This window comes from Drosophila takahashii, chromosome 2L, assembly GCF_030179915.1.
Source record: "Drosophila takahashii strain IR98-3 E-12201 chromosome 2L, DtakHiC1v2, whole genome shotgun sequence".
NCBI classification, from domain to species: domain Eukaryota; kingdom Metazoa; phylum Arthropoda; class Insecta; order Diptera; family Drosophilidae; genus Drosophila; species Drosophila takahashii.
The window spans coordinates 25024451-25041791 of NC_091678.1; the positions used below are offsets into that span (position 1 = coordinate 25024451).

General features: G+C 37.0%; 3 protein-coding genes and 1 long non-coding RNA gene across 5 annotated transcripts; 3 read left to right on the forward strand and 1 right to left on the reverse strand.

Annotated features, from left to right (window-relative positions):
* Positions 1-8172: 8172 nt before the first annotated feature.
* On the forward strand, positions 8173-8774 carry LOC108062698 (male-specific sperm protein Mst84Db-like). The gene is made up of 2 exons (XM_017149480.3): positions 8173-8330; positions 8394-8774. The coding sequence occupies exon 2, from the start codon at positions 8411-8413 to the stop codon at positions 8570-8572; it is 162 nt and encodes a 53-aa protein (XP_017004969.2). The 5' UTR covers positions 8173-8330; positions 8394-8410; the 3' UTR covers positions 8573-8774.
* Positions 8775-9533: 759 nt separating this feature from the next.
* On the reverse strand, positions 9534-10134 carry LOC108062671 (uncharacterized). 2 transcript variants are annotated; one of them, XR_011417622.1, is made up of 3 exons: positions 9982-10134; positions 9656-9919; positions 9534-9602 (listed from the first exon to the last, which is right to left on the reverse strand). XR_011417622.1 is itself a non-coding variant. In XM_070211668.1 (2 exons), the coding sequence occupies exon 2, from the start codon at positions 9901-9903 to the stop codon at positions 9745-9747; it is 159 nt and encodes a 52-aa protein (XP_070067769.1). In that variant the 5' UTR covers positions 9904-9919; positions 9982-10134; the 3' UTR covers positions 9652-9744. The 2 variants fall into 2 exon arrangements, 1 of the variants encoding a protein (XP_070067769.1); XM_070211668.1 differs by lacking the exon at positions 9534-9602 and having other exon boundaries at positions 9652-9919.
* A 69-nt stretch (positions 10135-10203) lies between these two features.
* LOC108062682 (uncharacterized) lies at positions 10204-10920 on the forward strand. Its single transcript, XR_001770174.3, has 4 exons — positions 10204-10357; positions 10409-10568; positions 10623-10712; positions 10768-10920. It is a non-coding gene; the product is annotated as an uncharacterized lncRNA (long non-coding RNA).
* A 926-nt stretch (positions 10921-11846) lies between these two features.
* LOC108062689 (uncharacterized) lies at positions 11847-13380 on the forward strand. The gene is made up of 4 exons (XM_017149470.3): positions 11847-12006; positions 12317-12985; positions 13040-13162; positions 13214-13380. Exons 1-4 carry the CDS (start codon positions 11949-11951, stop codon positions 13243-13245), a joined length of 882 nt encoding a protein of 293 aa, XP_017004959.2. The 5' UTR covers positions 11847-11948; the 3' UTR covers positions 13246-13380.
* The last annotated feature ends 3961 nt before the right edge of the window (positions 13381-17341 follow it).

The window sequence follows — 17341 nt, forward strand, 5'->3', positions numbered from 1 at the left end:
ACGGAAGAATATGTTAACTTAAAAACAAGTACACTCAGAAAATGAATCGCCCTGAATTTTAGAAAATCGCCTATGGATTTGCTTCACTGGCGATTTTTTTCTTTAAAATAAAAAAATTTTCTACTGGTAAAGAAAATTTTCTTCCAATTAATCAAAATTCATTAAATTCAAGAAATATTCCAGAAATATAGAAAAAAATCGCCAGTAAAGCAAATCCATAGGCGATTTTCTAAAATTTTTTTTTGAGTGTATGTAATGAAAAGCATTCATGCTGTTAAAAAATGATTGAAAAATGTTTTGTATGTTGAAGAGCGGGACTAAAGTATTCGTAGGTGTATTGGGCCCAGGCTCCTACAGTTTTGTGGTTTAAATTGATGGCAGGAGTTAGTTGATTTAATTATTCATCGCAAAATATAAAGGTCGCATGCGTGCACGCGATTTAATTAAGTATTCAATAAAACTGAACTTAATATTCCATAACTTGTTTTCTAATTACAATAAGAAAATGCTTAATAAATAATCCTTTCGCAAGGTTTGTTGCAGATTCTGCCAAACCATTTATTATTGGCAATTTCAATAAACAAAATACTGCCTCTTTAACGAAAAGCGCACTTCAGTCAAAGGTCGACCTGGGTCACTAGCAATTACGAGCTCTTTGGCCAGCGGCTATCATTACAATCGGCTAAAACATCCATTGGCAATGTGCACAGATCTTCTCTTCCCTCTGGCCTTTTACCTACTCCACTGCCACAGGAGAATGCCATTCATGCCAGACAAGTCTTTCTTTGTTTGGGTGTGTTTGCTATGCTGATAAATCACTGGGTACTCGTTGGGAGTACTGTTTTCTTTTTGTCTGTTACCATAATAACCATAATGTAACCCGTTTATATAAAATGAAAAAAATGGTTAGCAGTTTTTGATTTTTGTTCTTTTTGAATAATTACACTGTGATACAAAATTAATTTTTTTTTATTTACCTTGATGGATGCCATACAATTTTATTGGCTTCTTAAACTTCGTTTTCTAAGAGAAAGAACATCAAAGATGAAAAAATGCAAACGGTTTTAAATAAACCAAGTCAAACATTCAATCGAAGCAGAATAGAGAAAGTATTTCTGGATTTCTCAAGCACGTGTAATCGATCATTGCCGTTACTAGCCAACTTAAACGAATTGCCTAGTCGCAGACTTAACTTGAGATTCGATTTATCGGCAGAATGTGGCACCTTCTGCCACACCGAAAGTGTCAGGGACATAAATCCTAGGCATACAACTTGCAGGGCCCTCTGCAGAGCCCAACTCTTCCTCTTCCGACGCCTCTAGCTTGTCGCTCCGGCCGCAGGATTCGATTCCTGGCAATCATTCATTGCGTCAATCAAGGTGGCAGGCAGCTTCAACCGATTCGCTTCAATTGCACTCGCATTTCAATTTAAATTAAAACTTTGCTCGAACTTTAAACACAGCTTACGCAGATCTCCATTCCCGTTTTTCCTACTCTGCCGGAACTCGGCTAAAAATCCAACGCTTGGTTGGCAACCGAAGAAGGCGTAAGTAAGTGAGCAATGAGCGGGGCAAGTGAGTTGTAACTTTCTGAAACTTTCCTTCGAGTCCCACACGTGTGTGGTGAGGATTACAAACTGCAGTTAATGACCAATAAACTTTATGCATTTCCCCCATAAAAATTTAAAACAATTTACTTTAACCGCACTGCTCTGGAAATCCCTATCTAGCAATCAATTCATCCGTTTACTCGCTCGCTTTGATTTCATTATCTGAACGGCAAACAAAAAAAGCAGTAAAAAGAGTAAAATTCCAAACACGTTCTGTGTGTATCCGCAAAATGGCCAAACGACTGGTTGACTCAGTCGTAGGTTATTTTCTACAATTCCGTGTGGGTTCTTGCTGGCGAAATTTGGTTTGAAAAATTATATTAGTCTTCCCGTGATTGACGGAGGTTTAAAGGAGTGATGGTTAAAATTGGTAGTAAACTATTATATTTCAAATAAATTTTATGGTATTGGGGTTGCCTTTATATCTTTATGTAGGCTTTTCCACCAGAGTTTCTTTACAATTTACAAGCAATCTAGTAACTAGTACAAAAAGAAATAGGGAAAGTTAAACAATCTTTCTGGAAATGCTTTGCAGGTAAAAACTGAACAAAAAATAAGTCCTTGCCTATCTGGCTAACAGGAATCATTTCCCCTTTTGTTTTATGCACAGCGCAGCGAATCCGGAGGCAATATGATTGATTGATAATTAGCCATTTCCCCTCCGCGCTTCGTGCCCCATTTTTAAAGGAAAAACTGGGCAACGGCATTGGAAAGGAGTATCAAAACTCAAATAGAAAACTCGAAGGAGCTTTCTGTGCTCTTGCCGAGCATAATGGCAAATCAATCATTTCCCTCAGCTGCTTCTGTTGTTCTTTCTACGAATCAATCTGCGCTCAGCGCCCTTACCAATAAAAATTTCATTCAAGAATCTATTGTTGACAATGCTTATTGGTTACCGGCGAGGGCCAGTCGATTATGGTAATCGAAACTTGTATGGTGAGACGTAACCCTTAAAGAATTCCTTGCAGTAATGGCGAGTCTCGTTTGAGACTCCTGCGGCAACTTCGTTGAAATACGAACGAAAAATACAAAGAGGGTGTATTTAGGTTATAACACTGCAATGTCTTCTTCAAACTTTGGAACATATTAATTTTAGGATTTTGTATCTCTTTTATAGATTCAAGACTTTTCTAACATTAGGTAATTATTCGCATCGAAGTCAACGAAGTTATATGGTCGCAGGCAAAACTCATTTTTATTCAGTTCTCACAAACCAACATATATCACGTTCTTTCTTGAAGTAAGGTAAATATCCGGCTCGAAAGACTCTCAATTGCTAATTAATTAATTTATTTATTTAGTTGGTTAACAATTATCTGCTAACATATGCTTGACTAGGGATACACTAACTAATTACAATTCTAACGATTCGAGGTGACTTAAAATATAAGACGGAAGAGTGCTGATAGGTAATTCAAAAGATAAAATGTTGTATAGGCTATTGTAGTTGTTACATAGTACGCGAAAAGGTTCATGTTGGGCATAATTAGACCTACACACAGGCAAGCGCAAAGGACGGAATGAACGAGTAAATCTAGATGGGACGTTTAATTGTATATAGGAAAGGAGTGATTCAGAATCAACGAGACCCAAAAGAAGCTTCTGGACAAACATTATGGCATTGCAAACTCTACGGTGTTGTAAAGACGGCAAGTCGATTAATTTAAGTCTGGCTCGATAAGATGGAAGTAGTCTGCCAGAATCCCATCCAAGATTACGCAGTGCAAAGATCAGAAACTGCTTTTGTACCGATTCGATAATGTTCTGGGGCTCCTTATATTGCGGGCTCCACACACAGGAACAGTATTCCAGAATCGGACGTACTAAAGCTACATACAGTGTTTTGGTAGTGTACGGGTCGTCAAATTCTTTGGACCATCGCTTTATGAAAGCTAACACACCCTTGGCTTTGTTTGCCGTTGCAGTAATATGGCTATTGAAGCATAGTTTATGGTCAACAAGAACTCCAAGGTTGTTTGAGGTGGTAATGCGGTCTAGGTTGTGATTGCCAAGGCTGTAGGAGACAAGATGTGGGGAGGAACGGTGGAAAGTCATAAGCTTGCACTTTGCATGGTTTAGGAAAAGGAGATTACTGACACACCACTTATGAAATTCGTTAAGGTCAAATTGAAGGTGAGAATGAAGGTACCAATCGGAATAGGAGAAACAAATTTTGACGTCATCGGCGTACATAAAAATAGACGAGTATGAAATAACTTGAGGTAGGTCGTTTATAAAAAGAATGAAAAGTAACGGTCCAAGGTGGCTACCTTGAGGGACACCAGAAGTGACATCCACAGTGTGAGATAGCTCATTCATAAAGAGAACTCGTTGGGTGCGATTTGTTAAGTACGACTCTATCCATTTTAGAAGGTTATTTGGGAACCCCAAATAAGAAAGTTTAAGCAGAAGCAGTGAATGGTTTACCGAGTCGAAAGCCTTGCTAAAATCAGTGAATATAACGTCGGTTTGTAGACGGTGCAGGAAACCTTGATTAATCAAGTGAGAGAACTCAAGGAGATTGGTCGTCGCACAGTGGCGCCTTGGGCCAAAAAACGTGCAATAAATCACTTTTTCGACTTTGTCCTAGAAAGTTGTGACCCATACCAATCGACAGGTAATTGATCCACTATTACAAATATGTAACCCTTTTTCAAATCAAAAAATTTTTGTAAAAGATATGAATTTTCAAAGTTGAACAATTTTTCACTTAAAAAAAACACACCGTTTTTAGGTAATTTTTCGCACTTCCGGGGGGTTTTTCTTAAAAACTAGGTATCGAATCGCTTTGCTTCTTTTTTCCACGGATTGGTGTGTTAGTTAAGAGTAAAAAAAGTAAAACATATTGCAGTTTGCCATGCGCATCTCTTAGTTATGAGTTATTTGCGAAACGTCCATTTTTTCCATATTTTTCAACTTTGATGGAAAATAAAAAAAAACTATTTAATACTATTTTTTTTATACTTCCGTAAAACGTTATTTGGACTTTCTTCTTGATATTACGAAAGTTGTAGCTGCGTCCGCCTGCGTCCGCGGTTTTAAGAGCCAAAAAAGGGAAAAAAGTCATGGTCCAAGAAATTGCATATGGCGCATCCTTGTGAAAGATTTGTCCAAAACATGGTTTTAAAGTCATGAAAATTTGATATGATGTTCAACAGCTCGATATAAGAAACTTTAGTTCTACCACTTTTGGAAAAACCCGCTAGTTTAGCGGGAAAACAGCTATAAATAGCTAAAGTACGGAAGGCCTTAACTTCTAAACTAGTGAAGCTACAGACTTGTGCTTTTTCTTGTTTAAAAGGTATTTTAAAATGCTTTAAGCGCCTTCTATATGTAATTTGTGTAACTGTAATATTTAAAAAGATATGCACAAAACACATTTTTTTAAAACTTTTTTTTAGTTTCTGTTATTTTTCTCACAAACGGCTCTAACGATTTCCTTTAAAACTTCAAACTGTATAGCCCTTGAGATTCCTTAAATTTTGGTATGTATCATGTTACTGTAAAAAAACACGTTTAAAAGTTATTCAGAAACGAAAATAGCAACTTTTGCCAGCTCAAAACAACTTACGCTGCCTAAGCATTGAATTTAGTATGTGCGAATCCAAACTGTATTCCAGGGTCATGGAATCACAACCTTGTCACAGAGTTAGAATCTAGTAATTATAGTCCAGAAATGTTAAGTCTATTGGATTTACCAAGTTTACCAAATTATGACCATTATTTCAAAAAACATGAAATATAAAAATTTTTATTTTTAAAAAAAAACTTTAATTTTTTTTTTTTTGTTTTTTTAGTTTTTAAAAATTAAAACATAAAAAAATAAACTAAACAAAACGTAATTTAAAAAAAAAAAAAAATTTTTTTTTAAAAATTCCAATTTTTTATTTATTTTTTTTTAATAAGTTTTAAAAATTACAACATGAAAAAAGAAACTAAAAAAAACAAAAACTTTTTAAAAAAAGTTTTTTTTTGTCGGAAAAAAATGGATTTGTTTTTAAATTCTGACTTTGCCGATTTGTAAGTACGCCTCTGCCACGCCCACTCCCTGTCTCAAGCAATAATTTGAAAGGTGGATCAATTATCTATCATTTGCCGTTTACAAAATTCAATTATCTTCACTGGTTCAAAAGTTATGATTTATTACCGAAAAAAAGTCAAAAGGCGCCACTGTGCGTCGTTGATCGATGCCTAATAAACCCATGCTGAGAAGGAGATATTAAGGAACTGCAGAGATGTTGTAATTGAAGAGTGATAAGATGTTCCAGAAGTTTAGGAATGGCTGATAGTTTGGCAATGCCACGGTAATTTTCGATGTCCACTCGAGAACCTTTTTTATGAAGAGGAATTATGTAAGACTCATTCCAGATCCTAGGTAGGCAGGTCAAAGAGACTGATAAGTTAAAAAGAAGTGTAATTGGATATAACAGATTTTGGGCACAGTGTTTTAAAATGCAGCTTGGCACCTTATCAGGGCCAGCTGAGTATGAAATGTCAATAGAGGACATTCCTTCCAGAACGACACTCTCTGTGAAAGGGGGTAAAAATATGTTATTAGCATGCGGAATGTAATAGGGATACGGTGTTATGGTGTTGTAGGGTCTAGAAGAATAAGTTGACTGGAAAAAAGATGCAAATAAGTTGGAAATCTCGGGAGCAGAGTTTTCTGTTTTATTGAGATAGCGAAGTGACGGGGGAAAAGCATTAGATTTTCGCTTGGAGTTAACGAAGGAGAAAAATTGTTTTGGATTAGTGCGAAAGTTATCTTTACACTGTGATAGGTATAGATTATAGGATTGACTGTTTTCAGTAAGGAATTGGGAGCGGATGGTGGAGTAACGGGCAAAGTCGAGTAGAGAGCCGGATTTTTGATATTTTTTATAAAGCCTAGATTTTTTGTTTTTTAGGTACGAGAGATGTTTGGAAAACCACGGGGGCTTGGAAGAAGGGGATATATCCAGTGTTGGGACAAAAGCATCCAAGGCCGGATAAATGGAGTTGTAAAATTGTAGGACGGCGGAGTCCATATCTTGGATTTCTAATAGAAATGACCAGTCAATCCTCGAAAGGTACATATTAAGGCCAGTGTAATCTGTTTTCCGAAAACATTTGATCGGACAGGGGGCTAGTGCAGTCGATTTGTAAGATTGGTTTAAAAGCTCAACAGATATAGATAGAGTGGGGTGATAAGGATCTTCAGGAAGGGAAATTGCATTGACTCTAGAAACTGTTGCAAGAGCGGCATCACCTACAAACATGAGGTCCAAAAGTCTATTGCGATTATTTTTAACTGAGTTGATTTGAGCTAAGGGCAAGTCAGTTAACCCATCGATAAAATCATGACAATTATTAGGTAGCAAAAGATTAGAGTCATCACAGGGAATCCAGGAAATATGTGGGAGGTTAAAGTCACCCATCACAATTATTTGGTCAGCTTGACCCACGGCAGACATCACAAACTGAATGGCAGATAGGTGGTTTAAATATACTGAGGAATCTGACGTTGGGGGAATATATGAGCAGGTCAAAAAGATAAAAGTCGAGCCAATGCAAACTTTTACAGCAACGAATTCAATACCAGTCTCGTTAGCAACAGGAAACAACTCAGAGGAGAAATTGTTGTTTACCGCGATAAGGACACCACCAGCAAAGGAAGAACGATCCGTTCTATAAGTAGAGAACTTATGAACAAAGATTTCATGGTCGGAAACGGAAGAGTTAAGCCAGGTTTCGGTAAAAGCGATGGCATCAAAGTCATGCGAAGTTCTGTGAAGAAGTTTATTTTGGGCTGTAATTAAAAGGTTGTGTGATCCCGCAAAATCTAATTTGCACATTTTCGCACTTAATTCTTGGGAAAACAAAGGGAAGGGACCAAATGGTAGGTGGAGTCTGACGAAAGCTGGCTCCCTTGACAAGACGCTGTCGCTGGCACATGTGGCGTATGCGTATCGTCAACAAAAAACCACCGAAAATGGCGGCTAATAGCATTTCATTTATTCAGATGTCTCCTGCACGAGGCTTGTGGGTGTTGAAAAGGATGCATGCGCATTAATTTCCGCCCATCTTTCGTTGCTGTTTCGACATTTTAAGTTCACGCGGTTTCAAACTTCGTTATAGACTTTAATGACACTTGGCAGTAGCCAGAAAATATACTCTGCCAATATACTTACTCATAAAAGGAAATACAATTTAATTAAAGAAGCAAGTAAAGTGACCATCAACTGAAAAGTGGCTTCCCAATTACTAAACTGACTTTCTTCTGCACAAAAACTTGTTTTACTAAAGTTCTGCTTGCTGACATCAGCAGTACCAGCATAAAATCTCGTCTCTTGAATGAATTTTATACTGAATAATATCATAATGTATAATCAACAATTTTATGAGCCGCAACATGTAATTTTATACAGAACGTGAAGCAGACCAAAAGAGACAAAGCTATCAAGATATAATGGTAACAGGTATGAAAGGACTAAGCGGGCCACAATTTTTGATGCTCGAAATACGAAAAATAAATGTAATATGGAGCTAGAGTGAGGAGAGGAAAAACAAGCTCTTCTTTAAAAATTAGTTGGCCTTGGAATTTAATTCCTTGATCACGTGCCAGCATGAATACCAAGCATTCAGTTGTACTCCGATACTCGTTTGGTTTGGGCTGTTGAAAGTTCAGGGTCGAAAATATATTTCGATTAAAATTTCCTATTTTTGTGTTAAACGGAAAAACGTAAGTTTAATATAACCGATATATAAGTTGGTTGGCACTGAACTTTGTGTTATTGTCTTCTAGAATTTGACCAGATAAAAATGTGCTGCGGGTATCCTTGCTATCCTTGTGCCGCTCTGTGTCCTTGCGGTGGATGTGGACCCAGTGGATTCTACGACCCCTGCTTTGGACCCTTCAACGGGCCATTTAACTCGTGGTGTGGCCCGAGTGGACCCGGATTCTGGGGAGGTCGTTGCTGCTAACACTTCACTGATGAAAAATCTGATCGTTTGCAGAAAAAAATGAGGAAACATCAAAAATTAGTGTTCCATCTCGTTCAACAGTCCCGAGCCGATCGGTTCGGTAACTATACCACCAAATTAGTTACACTTTATATCGAATGTTTTCACGGCATTGATCCATAAGTTGTACGTAATAAAATAGACCGGAAACATCTTTTTAATATTCAGTTTTTCGAAATTTCGAAAATATATCTCCTCTTTGCTGGAAGAGTGATAACATGCAAAATATCAGCAGTGAGTAAGGCCATTACTTTTTCTACAAAGGTTTTTTATATATTAAATCCATTCATTCATGTGTCGGTACAATTTCACCTTATCAAAAAAAACCGGGGGACTTATTCTGAAGAATATTGTGTTTTATTTAGGTTTTTTTGGTTCTGTATACCGCCATAAATGGCTATAAAAACGCTGAGAATCGACATTTGACATTGGTCATTGTAATCTCTTTTCTGCACTGATAAAAAATATAAATTTAAATATCCTTAAATAACCTTTTTAATTTCAATACGTTTTTTTTTAATTCTGAAAATATTAAGAAATATAAAACTTTTTCAAATAAATAAATCCTTCATGGATTTAAATATTTTAATATTAAACTACGCAGTTTAATATGTTTAAATACCAAGTAAGAGATTTTGGATTCAATAGGATATTTAAATTTACTATTCCATTTTTTTTTCCGTGTAAGCAAATTTTCTCCGAAAACCAGACAAAACTATACATTCTATACCACCTAGCGTTTTTGTCCCCAAAACCGCAGACAGTTTCTGTGAGAAACATTTCGCACTCGGATACCGGGGCATTTCTGTACTAAACAAGTTAGTTTTTAATTCTTCTGGACCAGATTCCCCCACACAGGAAAGGGCTCTGAAAACCTTCCCCTTAACAAGCCTTGGACCCATATAAATATTAGGCAAACAAATATTTGGAACAATTTATTAAACATTCTGCTCTTCGTGACGTCCTTTTTGCTATTTTGCAGGGCAAGGATCTGTTAAAAATGGTATATTTAGAGTAAAATTTAATAAGATATGAAGGACTTACGATTGACGGCTATAGTTCTTTTGTGCAAGCAAATAGTTGACACTGCTAGAGCTTAAATCGATTAGCAGTTTCGCAACCCACGACAAAAATTAGCAGCATCGTCCTCCCCAGAAACCTGGACCACTGGCCCCACACCAGGAGTTAAAGGGTCCATTGTATGGTCCGAAGCAGGGATCGTAGAATCCACTGGGTCCACTACCACCGCAGGGACACAAGGCGGCACAGGGATAGCAAGGAAAGCTGCACATGGTGATTTAGTTTGTCCTATGTTTGTAAATGATGAAGCTTATGCCTTAAATTTCCTGATAAAAACAGTATCAACTTACGGAACTCGCTTTGCACGAAAAACTACAAATTTAATTTTGATTATTTTTGCCCGTTTGCCGTCCGAAGAGTTCGAAATTCAATGTTCAACTAAACTACAGATGTTTGGGGATCAGCAAAGAAAAATATTTAGCTGGATTTTAATTTCAAGGCATCCTTTTTGTAGAAAAATGTTTGATTCAAACTACATAACATCTTTAAACATAATAGGCGTAGATTTAGCTGATCTAGGAATTTCGGTCAATAAATGTACATTATAAAGAAAACTTTCGTTCAGTAAACATATTTGTCTTCTAAATTTAGTCGAAGTAAATTTTCTTGTGGGAAATGTGAATATTAAATTGTTGTGTTAATCCTAATTTCAATGATGGCTAAAATGTAATTACTTTATTCTGTTTTTGGCTTTCTTTTTAATTATCTTATTTGCAGAATCTTAAATAATTTCATATATGGCTTGCTTGCACTCCGCGGACTTAAAGACACAAAAACCACCAAAAGGACAATTTACATTGTTTTTGAACATTTTTTGTACTCAGTCTCATCACAAATATTAAAATAACACTGAACTATTTTAGTACTCAAGAACCAGGTATGTTAGATTCTTTCCTAATGTGTTGCCAATAATGAAGTTTTTTTTACTCAGGTTTAGCCATGCGTTGGAATTAGGATATCGCCAAATTGTTTCTTATCTGGCATAGATACATAACTACTTGGCGGCTATGGATACATAAATGTAAGCTAAAAATGTAAACGAAGAAATCAAGTCGACTAATAAACATTCATTGCAGATTATGAGTAACCCGGTCGCTCGTACCTCGAGGAAGTTCAACGATTACATCACAACGTGAATAAAATTGTAATAGTACACTACAGCTAAATGTCAACATGTTCCCAGTTATTTAATACTAATTAAAAATAATTAAAAATGTGTTCAAAATGTATATACTAAAAAACTTCCTTTGATAGAAGGGGGCCTCAATGAAAAGATTCCAGATGTTTTATCCCAACCATCTAAATTTTTTATTTTCTCCCGACATTTTGACGTTAACATAATGTAAAAGGACTTCTGTAAATCCCATCATCCCATCTACTTAATTTTTTAATTCTGATTTTTATGGCAAAAAGTATTTCTCTAAAAAATATCAGAATAGGGGTTTTTAAATGACGGTGGAACACGCGTATTAATTAAAGCGTACCCATAGCTATAAGGCCAAGAACTTCCTTACCCAAATACTTTTCAAAACAATTAATCTCAATTATTTTCCCAGAATTTAGTATGCAGCTCGAGTGAAAGGCTGGGGAATTTAAGCTCGGTGGGTTCCGTTTAGAATGTCCAAGGATTGTCAGCAAATCAGGTGCAAAACGTGATGTGCTTTCGATAAAGTGCACATAAAATAAAGAATACAAAGCAAGGATGGAAGTGAGGTTGGGAAAGGCAAAAAAAAACTTTTAATGCGCTTAGGCGACGGGCGATACACGAACGCTGAATGGTAAATGTAGCAAGGTAAACAAAATCAAAGCCACAAGAACGGTCCAGCACTTAAAGTCGGCTAGCCCCTCCCACACTCCCCCTGAAAGTGATTCCCTCTAAAAAGGACGAGCGGATGCGTGCGAAAGTTTGCCGAGTGAGGAAGAACACGGGCTCCAAGGAAAGCACGTCTGGGACTGATGATGATAGCCATGGTTGGTTAAGGAATGGTAGGAAACAGATCCAGGGATCCAAAATGGTGGTATTGAGAAACCTTGTTAATGAGGTCCTAATTAATGGACCCTATCATTGAAGCGTATCAAAGGGGATCTGTTTTTTATTTAGTATTCACAAGGCGCAAGGTGCTTTGAACAAGTCACCTCTGACATTGTAATTATATATTTCTAAAGAAATGTGCGGTTAAATCTTATTTTTATTCGGAACGTCACTTCGACCGGTTTAAAACATACAAATTATACGTAGAAAATTTTAAGTTATATTATGGCTTTGAATAAAATTGATACAAATATTTCAAAACAATTAAATCGCTGGCGCAATGGTAAGTCTATGCAATTAAATCGCCATTATCAACGAAGTCGATCCTTACCGCAAAAAGTTTATCTAGAAAATATCGCTAAAGGATGATGAATTTGGTTTAGTTTTATATTTATAGCATGAAAAATTAAATTCCAATATTTATGAAAAAAATTTTGTTAAACATGGTGCATAATATAGGACTTTGGTGTTGGGGGTTTTTAGTTTTTGAGCACAACCATTTCTTTCCTTTTTCGACCGAGAGAAATACAATTTTCATAATTCTTTGACGCATTTTAATTTCTGAAAATAAGCAAGTTAATTTTGCTTTTCAGTGGTTATTTTCATGTGTCGACAATCGAGAAATGCTCACGTAGCTCAGCGGCCATCGACATCGGAGCAAGAAGTGACAAGCGAAGCAGCCAAAAAAGTGACCGACAGTTTGGTGTGGTCGAAAAACTCGCCAGTGAGCCTGCTTGTGGAAACCGCCCGGAAGCCACAGCACAATAGGACACTCGAGCTGAAGAAAGCTGCTGCCCAGCTCAGCAGGAGCAATGAGTCCCTTAAGGCGCACTTCATACAGAAGCGAACCGATCGCACTGCCGAGGAGTTTTTGGCCAAGGAGCCGCAGACGGCCAAAAAGCTTGCCAACTTGATGTCCCTCAACATCGCAATGGTCGAGACGAAACGCCCGCGATCTTCCAGTGCGCCACCCAGGGGTATGGAAACGGATCATTCCACGATGGGCACCATCGACTTCAAGCCGCAAAGCAACCACAGTGTGCGATGGCAGTATAAAAAGACCTCCGAAAAGGAAACCACCGGGCTTGAGCCGAGCTTAAAAGATGCGAAGGATCGCCAGAAGAGCCCTCTGAAGAGCACTCAAAAGGTTGCAGAGCAACCAGTGGTTGCTGCTGAGCATCCACAACAAAAAGCATCTGAAGTGGAGAGTAAGCCAAGCAAAAACGATAAAATTACCAAGACCGTGAATAAATTGAAAATAGGTAAAATACTTATTTGTAAATAAATAATCAATTTTTAATGGATTATATTAACAGGTTCCTTGACAAGTCTGAACTCGGAGGACAGGCAAGATTGGCAAAATAATCTGCGTAAAGCGACTGAAACAATTCAAGAACCGGTTTCTAAAAATCCAAATTCCCTGGCTAAATGGAAAATAGGTAAATTTAATTTGAAATAAGTTAAACTGTCATTCATGGATAAATTTACAGGTTCCAGGTCAATCCCTCGTTTAGACATTTAGTTTTTGCATTTAATGTGTTACTTATGAAAAACGGACTACAAGTCTCGATACATTTTGTTAAATTTTCATTATGTTCAATGATGTTACATAAGATTTCCAAAACTCATAAGTAAATAAATGAAATTATGATCAAGATGAGCTTTTTTTGAAATTACATAATTATATATGGCCCATTAAAAATAAGTTCCCAACGATTAAAATATTCATCATAATTTTAAAACGATGGCTTAAAAATATTACAATGTTTTTCAAAATGTAAATAAGTTATCCCTAAGTTGATATAAGATCGACGCGACCAAGTTTTTAAAACAATTAAGAAAGTATACCTGTTAACTTAAAAAATCAGTGAAAAAGCCAAACTAAATTTTGGAAAGTGTATTTACTTTGTCAAATTTATAATTATTTTTTATCAGAAAATATAATCGTCATTGGCTTTTCACCTCGTCAATAGCGGTTTTGGTCGATTTGTAATTTAATGAACACTCTATACCTTAAGCACAAAAAGTCTACATAGGAGTCCTTTTAGGAAACCAAATAAGTAATGTTATCTAAACAATTAGCAGGACATTTAAGTGTCATGCTCCACTTATCCTTATCCAAGTGTGCAAGCATTTAGGAGGCAGTCTCGGCCTTGTCGCTGTCACACGTATTCACTTTTATCTAGCATGGGCAAAAATTAATTAAAACTTTACCTCGATGAACTGACAGTCAATTAAAGTTTACGCGAGCATCTTGCGACAACAAGTCAACAGCAAAAGGGGAGCCAGCATCTACACGGGACAATGTGGACCAAATGAAATGTTAAACGCGCCATTAAACGCGACCCGAGAGATCTGGCAAAGGCGGCACTGGGATGGCCCGTTTATTGGCCAAAAGCAAACAAGGGTAAACAGAGCAGGGCAAATGCCAAATTCGGCAGGACAGAGCACACTAGACGGTCAGATAGTCCAGCAAAAACAAGAGCCATCTCCAAGCGAATAAATAATAACACACAAGCCGGGGGAACACTCGGAGGCAGCAGGAGCGATGCCCAGGATGCCACTTGTTTGTCTTGGACTTGAGCAGTCACCAGCGAAGCAGCAGCAGCAGCAGGAAAACAATTAACAATCTCCGTTTGTCGTAATTGACTCAGATAAGCGCAAACAATAAATAAAACAGCAACTGTGGCAGCAGTTGAAGTGAAGAGGAAAAGCGCCGACAGCAGGCAACAAAATGTCTTTGTTTGCCCAAAGATGACCTGCACTCGTAGGTTAAACATTGCGGGAGTTGTAAATAACTAATCACTATTTTACCTTAAAAATTTAACTAAAAAGTATTTCGGCTTATTTATATTTAACATAATGCAATATATATAAATAAAATTCGATTAAAAAATTGCATTTAATCTGAAAAATTGATACCAGTTCGAGGATAATTTCGGATAATACCTGTTATTAAAATTTATTTAATTCCCGATCCGCTCATTTAACAGACACTTTTTTGTTCTTGCGCTGACGTTTGATCTATATACACATCCAGCACATCTCATCAAATATCCTTCGCATCCTATTCACGTCCATCCTATCACAAACCCAGCCAGGCTGCATTTTTTGCTTATCCACACATATCTACCATCTTTTTTTCTGATGTCATCCCTTTCGCTTCAATTGTTTGTGCAGCGTGTCAGCATGTCCAGTGTCAGGCAGTCAGACGGTCGTCCAAGGATCGAAACACGTTTCCTTACCCAAGAACCTCATGGCCTCTAAGTGGATTTCTTTGAGTTTGGACAGTAGAAACTATTTTACTTGGTATATATAAAGAGAGACAAACCCCTTTTCAACAGATGCTTCCACTTAAATATTTTATTTTTAATTATTCAAGCTTTGGAATTGGCCGGCTTGGAATGGCATTGTTTTCTTCTGTGATATGAGTTTAATGTAGGGTTTTCAGCCACAGTGGACAATGACAAATGTCAAAAACATTGGTAGCAGCTTAAGAGGATCCAACTTTTATATTTATTTACTTTCTACAAACAAATGAATATGGGGAGAGTTGTACATTGTTCAGTCGAAACAACATACATATATTTCATTTACTACTTTATGACCTAAGAACTCATTAATTATGTTGAAGATAACAATTAAAGGAAAAACAACTTATTGAAAACAATTAAGGGTCAGGAAACTATAAACAGGCTTTTAAGTAAGCTTCTTAGTGCCTCCAAATACATTTTTTGAATTCATAATTTTTTGAAGGTGAGTGAGATGAAGTCCTCGTTACCAAACATTCTTTAAAATGGGTAGAAAGCTTATTTAAATGTATGCATATGCACTGGAAGAAGAAATATTGGAACCTTCCACGTCCTTTTTGAGAATCCATCAGCCACATCGCTATCAAAGTTGGCGGCAGCATTTGAGATATTTTTAACTGGAGGTCTTTTGGGAGGACAGACGGCACTACTTGCGGAGTGACGGCGTCTGCCACTTGGTGGCTGGGCCATGTCCCCGGCTGCATAAGTGCCGCAGAGTGTGTTTGCCGCAAATAAATTTGATTTGCATGTGCAAATGAACGTGGAATTGAATTTTCTTATGCATGAAATGTGCTCATAATTGGTCTTTGGCATTCGCAGGAGCAACTGGCATCCTTTCACGCCTAGACAAGTGCCTCAGTTTGCGGCGAAATATTGCTTATGTATAAATTTAAATGCACACGTAATCGAATGAATTAAATGTATTTATTTATGTGGTAATATTCTGGTGATTAGTAGAAAGAAAGACTAAAACTCTATTTAAAATATAGAATCAAATTCTTGTAAATTATTTTAGTAAGCGATTTGACAGTAAGTCGTGTTTTTAGGTATCCGCGCACTCAAGAAATGATTTAGACTCAAAATTTTATAGTGCCTAAGGCAGTTGGGAACTGAGTTGAGAACTCTCCAAAATGTTGACTTTGTAAATCGAGTACTTTCTTTATTTTAAAATTACTTAAAAGCATTTTCTGGTAGTTGCCATTTAAGCTCCACCTATTTTTTTGGCCATTTCTTTGTTCTTCCGTTAAAACTCTTGGTTAAAAGCTCTGCTCGAGCGATCATTAGCATTTCTTGGCGGGCGAATTTAGTTGCGAAGATATTGCCTCAAGTGGCCTAGCTAAATGTGTCGGGCCACTTTTCCCTCCTCTTTGGCTGCCCCTCATCCCAACAAATATATTTGGTGGCAGTTTTCTGTTTGCACACGAACTTCCACCGCAGGGCTAATGTGATTTTTATTGGATTTATAAACTTAAGAGTCAACTTCCGGTTTTGCCAGCAGGAGGTGGACTTTTAAATTTGCATATTTCATTCATGTTAAAAGTTATAAATTCGGCTTTAGAATTAAAGTTGGCCTTTAAACACTGAGGTTAAATTCGTAAAAAGAGCTAATAATATAATAATATAACAAGAAAGACCGCTATTGTCGAGTACCTCGACTATTAGATACCCGTTACTCAGATAAATTAAGTGTAAAAGAGATGGAGATATGCATGCAGCAAAGCGACTGCTTGAATTCCATTATTTGCTCATAACTTTTTAACGAATGGTCAAAATTGCATTTATACTTTTTTCAAAATCTACAAAGATGTGGGCGCCAGACACACGATAAAAGCAACTAAAATTGAGAGTGAGGCTTAACAAATATCTAATCTATACTAAGTAAGTTGACAAAAAATACCACCATAGTATACAATATTAAAAAGTAAACGTAAACCACCAATCTGATTTTTTCAATTTCAATGCAATCCATACAGCATTTATAGCTGTATTCAGTGACCTTGTTTGCTCGACACGGATGACTTCCCGTTCCATGGGCACTTGGAGAAAGACTGGACCACACAACTAATGATGACATATCGATTGCTTTGTCCTCGAGTCTGGCTTCAGTAAACCAGACATTTTTAGACTCAGCAATTGGGAGATCTAAGAAAATGTAATGAATGCCCGGCGATGCGACTTTTGCTGACGCCGATTTGTTTTCATTCGCCGAGCTCCGAACGGACCATCATTGCAAGCGGAAATCATTAAAAATTTCCGGCATATTTGGCAGCACCAGTGATTGTTACAAAGAAAATAAAAGCTAAGAGG

Bases quoted from the DNA above. Each gene is read 5' to 3' on its own strand.
- LOC108062698 (XM_017149480.3), top strand. From the start codon at position 8,411: ATGTGCTGCGGGTATCCTTGCTATCCTTGTGCCGCTCTGTGTCCTTGC.
- LOC108062671 (XM_070211668.1), bottom strand. From the start codon at position 9,903: ATGTGCAGCTTTCCTTGCTATCCCTGTGCCGCCTTGTGTCCCTGCGGT.
- LOC108062689 (XM_017149470.3), top strand. From the start codon at position 11,949: ATGGCTTTGAATAAAATTGATACAAATATTTCAAAACAATTAAATCGC. The intron at 12,007-12,316 runs GTAAGTCTATGC...TTTGCTTTTCAG, and splicing joins ATTAAATCGCTGGCGCAATG to TGGTTATTTTCATGTGTCGA. The intron at 12,986-13,039 runs GTAAAATACTTA...TTATATTAACAG, and splicing joins CGTGAATAAATTGAAAATAG to GTTCCTTGACAAGTCTGAAC.